General features: G+C 48.5%; 1 protein-coding gene across 2 annotated transcripts in view; it reads left to right on the top strand.

The window, feature by feature from the left end:
* Nucleotides 1-3,613: 3,613 nt before the first annotated feature.
* The window catches only part of GYPC (glycophorin C (Gerbich blood group)), a 66,832-nt gene continuing 55,436 nt past the window's right edge, over nt 3,614-15,009 (top strand). The window contains exon 1 of one of the 2 annotated variants that reach the window (XM_060261885.1): nt 3,614-3,875. In XM_060261885.1, the coding sequence (XP_060117868.1) occupies nt 3,842-3,875 (34 nt within the window). In that variant the 5' untranslated portion in view covers nt 3,614-3,841. The remainder of the gene's footprint in view (nt 3,876-15,009) is intronic. The other variant, XM_060261886.1, reaches the window with a different exon arrangement.

The following is a 15,009-nucleotide window of genomic DNA, read 5'->3' as shown; positions in this document are numbered from 1 at the left end:
GCTTGCAGAGTGTCCAAGAGGGTTTTCACTCCACGTTGTAATGACCCAGCTGGCCTAGGTTGTAATCTGACAGGATGCAAGCGCCGTACAGGGAGCATAAAACAGAAGGGCTCCGCTAACAAGAAAGTAATTGCACTCCATGGGCTATAGCTTTTCTGAGTGATATATGGACTAAGTTAAAAGCGACCATTTTAGAGCATCCTTGATTCCAGGCAGCCATGTGACTCTGCCTATCAGTCAATGTCCATTAAGAATGTGACACAGTTTTTAAAATTTGGATGGTTTTTTTTTCCCCTTTTGCTTTTTATCCTTTTTTACTTTATTTAAATCCCGCCTCTCTCCCAGTGGGAACCCAAAGCAGCTTACATAATTCACTTCTCTGATAGGTATATTTGTAGTTAAACCTGTTAGCTTCAGAGCTAAACTACTTGTTAAGGTTTATAAAGAGTTTGGTCTAAATTCCCTGGACCCAACTCATGTTCCCAGCAGCCACACAGCAGCTGGTAGAATGACTGCCATGAGATGAAGAAGGGCTTTTACCTCTCCCGATCAATTTTTTCTCTAAGAAAACTGAGCTGGTGCATGGGTTGGGGGAGTTATTTCCTCAGTTTTGCTGCTCAGTGGATTTTACAGCTCTGTGAATTTTGTGGTTCCGATCCTATTCGGGCTCTCAATTTTATTAAAAAAAGCTTTTCCCACAGCTGTTGTGTGGGTGTGGGTAGCGATGGGTTTGGTTCATGGTTTATTGCATGCCTGGTTTGCAAACCATGAACCATCATGAACTTTTAAGGACCAAACAAACTGGTGAGGTTTGTGACTCCATAGAATGCCCCCCTAGCATGCTAAAGACACCAGATTCACAGAGGATCTCCAGCTGCCCTCCTCTACCTGCCTCCAAGTTTGGTTAGGGTTAACTTTACAGGGTTATGATCCCCAAAGAAGGAGCCCCTGGAAAGTGTATTTTGGGGAAATGACAGGCAGTCATTTTGACAGGTGCAGGTCCAGGAGATTTATGAGTGTTTATAATGGATCCTGTGAAAGTCAGAGACATTAAAATCACAGGGGACCTCCCCTGGATGCTCCTCTACATGCTCTCCAAGTTCTACCCCCTCTATTGTTTTGAATTGAGAGGAGACAGTCTGTCTGGAAATGTATCCATTCAAAAACCACTATGAACACGAACAGCTTGAAAGTTCATGGAAAGTTTGTGCTGGTTGACCTGCCACCAACTTCACTTTGTGAACCATCAACTGGCCAAAATTAACAATGGACTTTATTTCATGAGTTGGTTCATGCCCATCCCTAGGTGTGGAAGACACCAGCTGAGTCCAGGGAACCCAGACACATCTCTTTGAAAACTGTAGCATGTAGTTTGACCCTTAGATGTTCAGTTCATTTTCTGTTTGAAAGGGAAACAAGTTCTCAGGGATTACACCCTTCCTTCAAAAGAGTCTCCATTTTGGAGCAAATAGGAGAAAGTGTCTTTTTTTCAAAGGCAGGTTAGGTACAAGTTGGTGTTTGTTTGGGCAGCTCAAAAGCATAGGGCATGGCAGAGCAGGCACAAATAATATATAACTAATAAATTATCTTTCAGCAAGCGGCTTGTTTAGCAGGGATTTCTGTACTGGGCATAGAGAGAATGAGATTGCTAAGAGCACAGCTAACACTCCTCTGCCCATTCTGTGCGAAAAGAAGGGCACATTACATACAGTTCTGTGTCCCCCATCAAGACATTTTCTGAATGGAGCCCCACCCATGCTGTAGCCTCTCACTGCGTTACTGATTACAGCACTCATACATTATTGAGAGACGATGGCAGATGCTACCTGGTATCTATGGGCTTGGGATAGTGCAAGTATAGCGGTTGCCTCACCCCAGAAGCTTGTGAGAAAAAACTTTACCTGTAGCCTCTGCTCTCCAGTCTGCACCTGTATGTGACAGTGAGCAACTCAAATGTTTGTCCTTTTCTTGGCATCACAGAAACAAGCGAGATCATTTAGAAACAAAGTCCTCGAAGCTAATGGATCAGCAATGTGAAGGAAACATTTGGAAAAGACCAGTCTATCCGGAAAACACTTTTCAGTGGCAAGAGTGGTATAACTCTGCTGAATGGTAAACAGCCCTGTCTGTTATGTATCTGCTGAGTGAGAGCTGATTTGCACCTAACAAGGTCGATGTTTTTTTTTTTTGTTTTTGAGTTCCATGCTGGGAATTTAGTTCTGAAACAGTTGGGGAACTGATTTGGATTCGGGGTTCACTGATTCTTTTGCACCCAAGGTGGGGAGGGACGGTAGCTCAGTGGTAGAGCATCTGCTTGGGAAGCAGAAGGTCCCAGGTTCAATCCCTGGCATCTCCAAAAAAGGGTCCAGGCAAATTGGTGTGAAAAATCTCAGCTTGAGACCCTGGAGAGCCGCTGCCAGTCTGAGTAGACAATACTGACTTGGATGGACCAAGGGTCTGATTCAGTAAAAGGCAGCTTCATATGTTCATGGGAAGGGATGGTGGCTCAGTGGTAGAGCACCTGCTTGGCAAGCAGAAGGTCCCAGGTTCAATCCCCAGCATCTCCAACTAAAAAGGGTCCAGGCAAATAGGTGTGAAAATCCTCAGCTTGAGACCCTGGAGAGCCGCTGCCAGTCTGAGTAGACAATACTGACTTGGATGGACCTAAGGTCTGATTCAGTATAAGGCAGCTTCATATGTTCATAATGCTTTTGCTGCACTGCAAAGAAGTCACTCCCATCCACACTGTCCTCACTGGGACCACAGTTATAATTTGCTGCAGTTCTACGTCTCTCAAGAGAAGTGGATTGGAAAGCGAAAAGGCTGAGGAAAAGGACCCTGGCCCCATCCCAGCCAGAGCCTCACTCCTGATGGGAGGGGGGAGGGAAGGAGGGCATATCCCAATCCCACAGTGGAAAGAGGAAAGGAGCAGATTCGACTTGGGCCACCAAACTGGGTTGAGGGCATTGTCTGGGACTGCTACCTGCTGTGGCAGAGCCCGACACTACAGGTGGGCAGACGGTGACAGGTCTGGTTTGGGTACCCCTTTACCTCTGGCTCCCTAGGCAGTTGTGTAAGTGTGCTTAATGAACAGGCTAGCCCTGAGAAACACACTTCAGGTTGCTCAGGTTTCTGGAATGGTATGAAAACCTGCACAAACCCTTTTTTTACCAAAGGGAAAGTTGGACGAGAATATGCATCCCTAGTAGCACAGCTTCTTTCAAACTGCCTTCATGCCTCTTCAAAATCTATCCTCTGTATCCAGCCGGAGTCTGGAATTTATACAGAGAGGCTGCCCCGCCAAAGTGGCAGAATGAAAGCTCCTTTGTTAAATCAACCTTAGCAGGATTTTGACAGTGATAATTTTTCACGAATCTTTTTTTTCCCTTCCAGTTTTATATATATATACGTATGTGTGTATATTTGTATTTGCGTATACGTTTCTAGAACAAAGCCACGTTTAGTTTTTGGTTGGGAATACGAACGGGCATTTCTTTTTCATCGTTGCGCTTTCTGAAAGTTGGAACGTCTTTGGGCAGCTGGAGGATGGGTCTAAATGTTTTTTTAAAAAGTACGCTAGTGCTTATCTGAAAATGAGCGCCCCTCCCCTTCTCATGTGAGCCGGAGAGACCACACTGCATGACACATGGGCTGCTTCCTTTTCCAGTGGTAACTGGTCAAGAACCAGGCAAGCAGCATCTAAACAAGAGCTGCTTTCTCCTGGTCTCTGCTCAGCTCTTCCAGCTGTTCTGTTCCATCCATCTTTGGAACTGTCTAGGAAAACGAGGCTGTCAGGGCAAAAACAAAACAAAACAGGGGGGCATTTCTGAATGCATAAAGGATGATTTCCCATAACAGTACAACATCTCCTCCACGTAAGTACTTGATATTTTCCCCCCGTACTATAACTGTGGCTGTACAAGATTAATGCAAAGCTTTTTTTTTTTCCCCCTCTTAAAAATGGAATTCAACATTTAAAGAAACCTCCTGTGCAAAATATGTTGCTGAAACTTTACTCCTTTCCTGCTTTTTGGAGGGAGTGTTTTGAGCAACAAGGGAGGGAGACTAAAATATGTATGCATAGAAGTTGAGGAAGGAATCCAAACAAAAGTCATTTGCAAGGATCTCCTCTAGAGTAAAACTTCTGAATCTTCATTATGTAGAAAATATAACTGAAACAAAAAAATTAATTGCATTTCTGCATTTAACAAGTAGTTAGTTGTTTGGTAGGTTTTTTCTTTCTCTTTCTCTCTCTCTCTTTCTCTTGGGACATTACTACCTCACTCTTATACAGGCACAGAGCTGTCTCTATGTAACATGAGAGCCAAGCCCCAAACTGACAGCCTATATTTAGTCACAATGCATTTTTGTTTTGAAAACTTTGGTAAATGCAGCAATTGAATGAACAAAAACGACGGGAAATGGCTGCTACATTTCCTGTTTCCAGCGCTCAACAGGCTTGCGGTGAAGTTGCAGTAGAAAAAAAAGTTAGCCCCAGAAGATTCGGGTAAGAGGTTACGGAGACAGAAGCATGCTGATGTTTGTCAGTCTTGAGCGAGCAAAGCCCTTGGGAACTGTAAAGTTGCGGGAGGTTTCCAATGGGGTCGCCAAAACAGTTTCAGAACCACAAATCAAGTCTGGAGAGGCAGGTGAGAAATACGACAACTCAACCGGAATTTGTTTAATATGACTACAGCAAATTATGTGACTATTCCATAACGACGATGATGATAATTTATTTATTATATTTATATCCTGCCCTCCCCTATCAGGCTCATAATATTAAAATAGAATACAATAGAATCATTAAGTATTATTATTAATAAGTGTTGTTGTTGTTGTTGTTATTAGTAGTAGTAGTCGTTGTAGTGGTAAGCAAATGACACCAGCTCAGCTCCAGAAGACAGTGTTGCTCCGAACAGCAATAATTCTGCAAAGTTACATCTGCAGTCCCCAAGAACTTGGCTAGATCTCAAATTTCAGAACACAATCTGCCGCTCTAATGTCTGACTGTGAGAATGCTTCTTCATCCTTCTCCTCCTTTTAAAACCTCCTATTGCTACGGTGCAATGAATGCACACGACACTTTATAAAGTATTGTCGGGGGGGGGGGGGAAATAACAGGACTCAGATCCGGTGAGGAAGACGTGGGAAGAAAGGAGAGGATAAAATATGAGCACCATCCATTCTTACCCTCAGCGGGATTTGTATCAAGGTTATTCTGCTATATAATGTAACGTCTATTCATGCTTTGGTATGCCTGTATCCAATATGAACAATGAGAACACGTTTTCCGGTTCTCAAGCAGGCCTACCAGCGGAGGAAAAGAAATACATACTTTCGTTCTCCCTTAGCATATTTTTAAATAAGCTTCTAGCCCACATAGTTTCACAGTAGTGTGAAAGCACAAGGGATGTATTAATGGACTGCTTTATGCTATGATGGATAGCCTGATATAAGCAAAATGTCATACCTCCCCCCAAATTCTATCGAATGCAATATATTTTTTAAAAAAACAAAAAGGCAAAGAATAGATTTCCTTTCTTAGACTACTTGCTCTTGAAGAATAGAGCCCCATGCCACATACCTGTTTTTTTTTTTTCTTAACGTACATCCTGGGAATTTTTTTTTTTTAATATGTCACTACCTTACTACTGATCAGCTGTGTTAATATGCAAACAATTTAACAATAACATGGACTCTGGTACCAAGGCCTACAACAAACCAAGGTGCCAGCTGCCCCTCTGCATATCACACCTAATCCAGTCACTCCCGATATTGTCATTCATTTGCTATTGTCATTCGACATCTGAAATTACTCCGCTTTTCAGTATATAGGACACATGGACTCACATTCTAGCTGTATCTGAAGAAGCGGTCAGTGACTCACAAAAGCTCGTACCCTGTCGCATATTTTGTTAGTCCTTAGATGCTACCGGACTCTTGCCATTTTCTGGGTTAGAGTTCATTAGGAAAGGGATCGAAAATCTCTAAAAAGCCAATATTGTAATTCTCCTGGACAGATCTATGGCGTGGCCTCATTCGGAATATTGTGTACAGTTCTGGCCACCGTATCTCAAAAAGAACCTTGCAGAGCTGGGAAAAAAATACAGAGGAAGGCAATCAAGATGATGGGGGGTTGGAGCCCCTTCCCGATGAGGAAAGATTGACGAGTCTGGGACTTCAGTTTAGAAAAGAGACGACTGAGGCAGGACGTGATAGATTAGAAAAGAGACGACTGAGGCAGGACGTGATAGAGGTTTATAAAAGTATGCATGGGGTGGAGACAGCTGACAAAGAGAAATTTCCCTTCCTCTTCCGACATACTAGAGCTCAAAGGTGTCCAATGAAACTGATTGGCAGTAATTTTAGACAGACAAAAGGAAATACTAACTGTGGGACCTGTGGAACTTTGCACTCATGCAATGTCTCGCTTCAACTGGTTGCTACCTGTGCAAAGCAGCTATGTGGCATGCTGGGAGAGCAGAGTCCAGAAGAAGAGATCTTTGCTCTCAGCCAATGTCACACTTAAATCTGGCCTAAACACAGTGAAAACTAATGAGGGCCCACTGTCATTAACGGTGACCAATGGGGAAGCTCTGTGCAGCAGCAGAAAAGGCCAGACTGATATTGTGGTTTTGGAAGAGCAAATTAGCCAACTAATGCATGCCAATAACCTCACTGGCTTCTACTAGTATATCTTTTATCCTTCTGTCCGCTATCCAGGGACAGGTAGGCCATTAAGGTCACCAAGAAGAGTCCTGGTGGGCCAATGGTCTGGAAGGTAGCCTCCTCACCAGATTCACCCTACCCCCAAAACTGCCCAGTACAAGGCCAAAAAGAGCTGCCAGCATCTCATTAAAGCCAATAGGAGTTGTTGGTGGGTATCAGATGACGGTCCTCAGCCCCCTCAGAAGGCAGGCAGAATCCAGTGCAAACCTGCTCCTTTCCTCCTCCTTCCACTGGGGGCAGGGGGTGGCTCTCTCCCTCCTACCCTCATCCCTCCATCAAGAGCCAGACCAGGAGGCAGAGCCCTTTCCAGAACTATTTTGGCCCTCCAGTCTCACCTTCTGCTATCAAGGCTGATTCCATGTGAATTGCATCCAACCCCAGACACAGACTGCATATTTTCCATTACTTCTTCAAGTGGTTATGAAACCTTCTGTTGTTTTCAGAATAATTCCTAGGGGCTTAATTGTGATCCGAACTACAAGGCAGGGGTACCCCAAGGCTTCAGTTCCCTTAAAGAGCTCATGAGTTAAATAAGTGGTTCTTAGCATCTTCGTTCCAACTTAGATAAAGTATCCGAGGGCAATAAAGTCACAAGCGAGGACTACAGATCATTTTCAGTTTTTGTCTCATGCCAAAAGACAATTTCAATTATTATTTTTTTAAAAAAAACTTGTAATAAGAAATTCTGTTTCTCAGAGAACAGCAGGAACATAAAACCCAAACAGAACTGGACAAAAAAGTTACTAGATTCAGCCTTCCTGAACTAAAGAGGTTAGCCTCAATTTCCTAAATGAATCAGGCTGCAACAGGAGTATGCACCATTGGGTGGACTTGAGTAAGATGCTAAGTAGACCTGCTTAGGATTTCTATCTTAGTCTCAGGAACAGAACTGACACTATGGCTGGGTACAGATGGGTAGCTTGGGGCAGCAGCCTCCAGGCTCAGAAGAAAGTCAGCATAGTTTAAAATGCCCCGGGGCAGTCAGACGGCACACACCTGACTGCTGAACATATGAAGCTGCCTTATACTGAATCAGACCTTTGGTCCATCAAAGTCAGTATTGTCTTCTCAGACTGGCAGCGGCTCTCCAGGGTCTCAAGCTGAGGTGTTTCACACCTATTTGCCTGGACCCCTTTTTGGAGATGCCAGGGATTGAACCTGGGACCTTCTGCTTCCCAAACAGATGTTCTACCACTGAGCCACCGTCCCTCCCCAACAGATACTATATGGTATGTGTTGAGTATCGGACTCTGCACCCGCGCCGCGCAAGCCGGGACGTCCTCGGGTTACCTGGCGCAGCGCAGGAAAAGTCACCGCCAATCAAGACCAAGCGCGGGAAGTTTAACTGGCCAGGATTGGGCTGGCCAGCAGGGGGGTTGATCCGGGGTGCATGTATATATTAGCGGACCCGGCCGCGTGTTCCCCAGTTCTGTAATGTACCAGCGATTAAAGACCAATGCCTTTACCACGTCTCGTCTCCCAGTACATTACACTGGCGACGAGGATGGGATCTAGATAGGTCCGGCCGGAGACGAGGAAGGCGAGAGACCGCAGGATCGGGCAGCCCGCCGCCACCATGGCGAACTCGAGCGTAACGACGGGCCATCTTGCGGAATTCAACCCGGAGCACCCCGAGAGATGGGAGACCTACACCGAAAGGGTCGAGTGCTACCTGCGGGCGAACCTGATCGACGATGACGAGAGAAAGAGAGACGTCCTGCTGAGCGTCTGTGGCGAAGAGACCTTCGAGATCGCACGAGGTCTCTCCGCTCCAGCTAAGCTGACGGAGAGGACCTACCGGGAAGTCGTGAGGCTCCTCACGGGCCACTTTTCACCCCAACCGTCCATCGTCGCCCGCCGATTCCTCTTCCACAAGAGGGACCAAAAGTCGGGGGAGACAGCGGCGGTCTACCTGGCGGCCCTTCGGCAGATCGCCGGAAATTGCAACTTTGACAAAAGGGACGAAGCCCTGCGGGACCGTTTCGTCTGGGGCCTCCGCGACGAGCGATTGCAGCAGAAGCTCTTCGCGAAGGAGGAGCTAACGCTACAACAAGCCTTCAACGAGGCAACGGCCTTCGAGAGGGCCACCAAGGCGTTCGGCCAGCCACGAGGTGAAGCAGTCCACCAAGGGGAAACGGAGCCAGAAGACCGAACAGAGGAAGAAGCGTTTCAACTCCGGCGGCCCCAAAGAACGGACACAAGGGCCCCCACTAGACAGCGAGCGACGGAGAGGGCCACCGCCACCACCGGTCCCAGGTGCGCCAGCTGCGGCGACCCCCACGAGCGCCGGGACTGCCCGTACCGCAACCTGGACTGCCGCAGCTGCGGAAAGACGGGCCACATCGCTCGGGCTTGCCGGGCCAAGAACAGCCGCCGACAACCATCAGCGCATCACGACTCCCTGGACACCCACACGACGGCATCCACCACTCTGCAGGTATTGAACTTGCCCCTATCGGCCCCAGACAAGGTCAAAATGTCGGTCCTAATCGAGGGCGCCCCCTGCACCATGGAAGTGGACTCGGGTTCCTCCATCTCCATCATTTCGGAGGAAACCCTCAAGAAACTATGCCCCCACCGCCGCCTTCAAACGAGGCCAGCGGACTTCGTACTGAGGGACTTTCAGAAGAACCCAGTACACATCGTGGGGTGGGCCCGGGTGCATGTGGAAAGAAGGGGTTTCAGAGGGCCCCTGGACATCCTAGTGGTCAAGCGCCAACTGACCACACTTCTAGGGTTGGCTTGGTTCAATCCCCTGGGGATCCAGCTGGTGGGGGTGGACCACTTGCAGGCAAGCAATTTCGACGGGGTCTGCCGAGAGTTCCCCGAGGTCTTTGATGGGTCTTTGGGGAGCTATAAGGGTCCGCCCACCACCCTACCGATTGACCCAATGGTCAGGCCCATAAGGCTTAAAGCGAGGCGCGTCCCGTTCGCCCTTAAGCCGAAAATAGAGGCAGAACTGGACCGCCTAACGGCCCAGGGCGTCCTAGAACCGGTAACATACGCGGAATGGGAAACCCCCATAGTAACGCCCGTCAAACCCAATGGGGAGGTGAGGATCTGCGCTGACTACAAGTGCACGATCAATAAGGCGCTACAAGACAACCCCTACCCAGTCCCGGTGGTCAGCCACGTCCTAGCAGCGCTAGCCGGGGCGAAGGTTTTTGGGAAGCTGGACTTAGCACAAGCATACCAGCAACTGCCGGTCGACGCTAAGACAGCGGAGGCGCAGACGATCGTGACCCACAGGGGCGCGTTCAGGGTTAAACGGCTGCAGTTCGGGGTCAGTGTGGCTCCGGGGATATTCCAGAGCATAATGGACTCTCTCCTTAAAGGGATCCCCGGAGTTCAACCCTTCTTTGACGACGTTTTAATCGCCGCCCCCAATGAAGGAGAGTTCTGCTGCCGCCTGCGCGAGGTCCTCAGGCGGTTCCAAGCGGCGGGGCTGAGAGTCAAAAAGGAGAAATGTTTGTTAGGGGTCCCGCGAGTGGAGTTCCTGGGGTTCGCCGTGGACGCGGCGGGGATACACCCGACGGCGGACAAGACCAGGGCCATAGTCCAGGCTCCTGCGCCCAAATGCAAGGCAGAACTACAGAGTTTTTTAGGATTGTTGAACTTTTATCACACGTTCCTACCGCACAAAGCCGCCGTAGCGGAACCGTTGCACCGTTTGCTGGATAAACAGGCCCCGTGGGTCTGGGGCCAACGCCAAGCCGCGGCGTTCCAAGCAGTGAAGGACCTCTTGGTCTCTAACGCGGTACTTCACCACTACGACGAAAACCTACCCCTGATCCTAGCTTGCGACGCCTCCCCCTACGGAGTAGGAGCGGTTTTGGGGCACCAACTCCCGGACGGGAGGGAAGTGCCAGTCGCGTACTATTCACGGACTCTATCTCCAGCGGAGCGGAACTACGCTCAAATTGACAAGGAGGCCTTGGCGATCGTGGCGGGGGTGCACAAGTTCAACGACTACCTCTACGGTAGGCGTTTCACCATCGCCACGGACCACAAGCCGCTCCTGGGCCTCCTAGCTCCAGACCGTCAGACCCCCCAAATCCTATCCCAGAGGGTCCTGAGGTGGAACCAGTTCCTGAACTCCTACACGTATGAACTGGTCCACCGCCCGGGTAAAGCCATGGGACACGCCGATGCCCTCAGCCGCCTGCCGCTCCCCATGACAGAACCGGATCCCGCCCCTGCACATGCGGTAATGCTCATTGAATCGCTCCCCGAGCGCCCCCTGCACGCGGCGGAGGTGGCTCGGGCAACAGGGAGGGACCGCATCCTGGCACGGGTCAGGGACTGGGTGGGGAGGGGGTGGCCATCAGGCAAAGTCGAAGACGCGTTCAGGCCATTCGCGTCCAGGAAGGACGAGCTATCAACCCACAAGGGGTGTGTGCTTTGGGGCAGTCGGGTGGTGGTTCCCCCCCCCTTGCGCAAGCAGGTGCTGGAAGACCTCCACGAGACCCACCCGGGCATCGTGAGGATGAAAGCCCTGGCCCGTAGTTATGTGTGGTGGCCGGGCATGGATGAGGAGATAGAGGGGTGGGTGAGGAGGTGCCAACCCTGCCAAGAATCCCGGCCCGATCCCCCATCAGCCCCGGTCCACAGATGGGAGTCTAACAGGCGACCATGGTCCCGCCTCCACTTAGATTTTGCAGGCCCGTATCAGGGCCAAATCTTTTTTATACTTGTGGATGCCTACACAAAATGGCTGGAGGTGATTCCAGTAGCCTCAACCTCCACAGCAGCAGCCGTCCGGGCACTCAGGAGGGTCCTATGCACGCACGGGATCCCAGACACCCTGGTGACGGATAACGGTACTGCATTCACCTCCCGGGAATTCCGGGAGTTCACGGAGAGGTACCTCATACGACACATAAGATCCGCACCCTTCCATCCGGCCACCAACGGCCAGGCAGAGCGGATGGTGCGGACCACCAAGGAAGCACTGGGGAGAATAGTACAAGGGGATTGGGACCACCGCCTCTCAGCCTTCCTGTTCCACAACAGGATCACCCCAAACCCTATAACGGGATCCAGCCCCGCAGAACTGCTTATGGGGAGGAAACTGACAACACGCCTAGACAGGCTGCACCCCGACCGGGCCCCCGAGGTCCGCGGGTCCCCAGAGGTCCGGGAGGCGGTGCGGGGGTTCTTTCCGGGTGACCCGGTATACGCGAAGAACTTTGCAAGCGGTCCCGAGTGGGTCGCGGGGAGAGTCCTTAGGGTGACAGGTTCCAGGTCATACGAGGTGACCACCGAGGGGGGCCAGGTACTAAGGCGGCACATAGATCAGCTGCGCCGCCGCACCCTACCCGAAGAAACAGAGGAGGTAGGGAATAGGGATCCGCGGGCAACCGAAGGTCCGGAAGGGCGCTCGCCAATACAGGAACTACCCACTTATGACGCCCCCAGAGACACCGAACCAGAGCCGGAGCCTGAAACAGACCCCAACATCCCGCAGCCAGAAGCAGCATCGCCCACAACGGAACCAGCCTCCGCACCAAGAGCGACCCCGAGGAGATCGACACGGGAACGGAGAGCACCGGCGTACCTCCGGGACTATGTGGTTTAAACTAAGGGGGGAGGAGTGTTGAGTATCGGACTCTGCACCCGCGCCGCGCAAGCCGGGACGTCCTCGGGTTACCTGGCGCAGCGCGGGAAAAGTCACCGCCAATCAAGACCAAGCGCGGGAAGTTTAACTGGCCAGGATTGGGCTGGCCAGCAGGGGGGTTGATCCGGGGTGCATGTATATATTAGCGGACCCGGCCGCGTGTTCCCCAGTTCTGTAATGTACCAGCGATTAAAGACCAATGCCTTTACCACGTCTCGTCTCCCAGTACATTACAGTATGCTGGTAGAGAGATGGGTTGCGTGCACCCCGGAGGAGCAGACACATTGCTTAAGTGCATGGGAGGCACTTCCCTGGTGCTCCCCAGATGTTCAGATGGCCAGGAAAGGTGCCCAGGAAGCATTTCAGTGATTTGCCACCAGTTACTAAATGGTGGCTTTTTGAAGTGGCAGAGAGATTTATTTATTTATTTATTTTATTCCGTTTGTATCTCGCCCTCCTCACCTAGATGGCGGAGGGTGAGGTAAGGGTGGGAGCAAGGCAGATGTGTGCAATTGAATGTGTCTTTTACATCTGGACATGGGGGGGGGGGCGGGTGCCTGTTTAGCCCAGATTTGCCATCTGGACTCAGCCTATACTAAGGTGCATTATATTTGTAGGTTAAGGACTGCATCTAATGAACAAAACACAGATATCAAGCATATCAGCTTTACAGGCTATAAGAGAAGAGGGAGAAGTAAAAAAAGGAGACTTCCTCTTCTATCTCTGTAGTTTCCATGAGCCAACAGAGATGTGCTTTCAGTTATTTAGCAAACAATGCAAGAAAAAAGGACGTTTTATTGAAATCCTTATTAATCTAAAATAATGGCTTCTATTAATATTAGTATTCATATCCTTTTGTTATTCTTGTGCTTTCTGTCAAGGTTCACAGAGGTCAGACAGAATGGAAAGGGGAAGAGGAAGTAACACTGGAAGAGGAAGTAACACTTGCTGTAGGAAAGGGCCTGGTGCTGGTTTTGGGGTCTATGCCACCACTGCAGGCCAGCCAGTCCAGGCAAAGAACTGATGTGGGATCTCTCTCCTTCTCCCTTCAGTTGCCTCTAGGGGAGCGCAATTGGCTAAATCAGAGCCAAAAAAATACCCAGATAATACCTTATTGGTAATTTTTGTGTATTGATTCAGCTGGATGGCCATTTTGGATGTTGGTAGTCCAAAATGGCCAAGCCCCCAAAATTCCAAAAATATTCAGGATTTTTGGGATCACTGGATAGATGACCTTAAGGCATTTAAAGGGGTTGTGGTCCCTTTAAATGCCTCCTCCAAGCTGCATAACCTCATGGCTTGGAGAACTCTGAAGATGTTTAAAGGACTTGCAGTCCCTTTAAACACCTTCCGGGTGAATGTGCCATGGTTTGGCAGAAGCTGGCTTCTCTTGTAGCTCAGTTTAAACCGAGCTGCAAAAGGAGTCATCCCAGGATTATCCGGAGTAGCAGGAACTGAGAGCTTTGCACTGCCTCCGCTGAGACTGGCTCCTCTTGCAGCCTGGTTTCAGTGGAGGATTGGTTTCAATGGCAGATTGGTTGCATGCACCCTGAAGGAGCAGTCACATTGCTTAAGTGCATGGGAGGCACTTCCCTGGTGCTCCCCAGATGTTCAGATGGCCAGGAAAGGTGCCCAGGAAGCATTTCAGTGATTTGCCACCAATTACTAAATGGTGGCTTTTTGAAGCGGCAGAGAGATTTATTTATTTATTTTATTCCATTTGTATCCGGCCCTCCTCACCTAGATGGCCTCCTTTGGGGGCCTGTAGTATTGGGACCCTAGGTCCAGTTTTTTAAATAATTTTTTTTTGGGGGGGGGCATTGAGGAGAGGCATTAGCGGTGCTTCTGCAAGTTTGGCGCATCGACCTCAAAAAATGGTCCCCCCCAAGCAACAGATACTATATGGTATTATGAAGCCATTTTTTTTTCAGGTTTCCCAAATATTTCCCAATTCCCAATACCATACTGGTATTAGGATTCAGGAAATGACAATATTTCTCAGGTTCAATATATCCAAACCTGAGAAAGACTGGGTTTTTTTTTAAAAAAAATAATCAAGAACCAACATTTAGTATAAATCAAATGTAGAGTGTTTTGTTAAAAACAGAATGTATAACTTCAAATGTTATAAAAAATATGTGTATTTACTTTAAAATGCTTAAAAGCGTTTAAGGACCCGACATAAGTTTCATTACAAACTAAAATACATAAAACACAAGTGGAAACGAATGTGACCCAACATGTTTCAATCCTAAAAGTCCTGCTTCAGTGGTCAAGCATTTTGTATACATACAGACTCCTGTTACAAATTGAAACATTCACCAAATCTATATAGGACTAAAAGGGGGGGGGGAGTTTCTGTAAAGATAAAAACAAATGAAAGTTCCCAGTTACTAATGATCAAATTTCATTTTATACCAAATTCTTAAATTCTATATACATTTAAAAAATCACTACTCACTTATAATACAAGTAAATTCGTACAAGGCTTAAAGATGCTAGTGAGGCCTCTTGCAGTAAAGCCTTATGTTATAGTCACAGGTGTATGTGTTGAATGCCTAAAAGTATTGTAAATATTGTATTCTATTGTATGCCTAAAAATAATAAAATGTTATTCTAATATATGTTTAACCATTATGGAAAATAATTTTTTGTATACT

Source organism: Heteronotia binoei, chromosome 21 (genome assembly GCF_032191835.1).
Source record: "Heteronotia binoei isolate CCM8104 ecotype False Entrance Well chromosome 21, APGP_CSIRO_Hbin_v1, whole genome shotgun sequence".
Lineage (NCBI taxonomy): Eukaryota > Metazoa > Chordata > Lepidosauria > Squamata > Gekkonidae > Heteronotia > Heteronotia binoei.
This window is presented reverse-complemented; position numbering and strand designations above follow the sequence as displayed.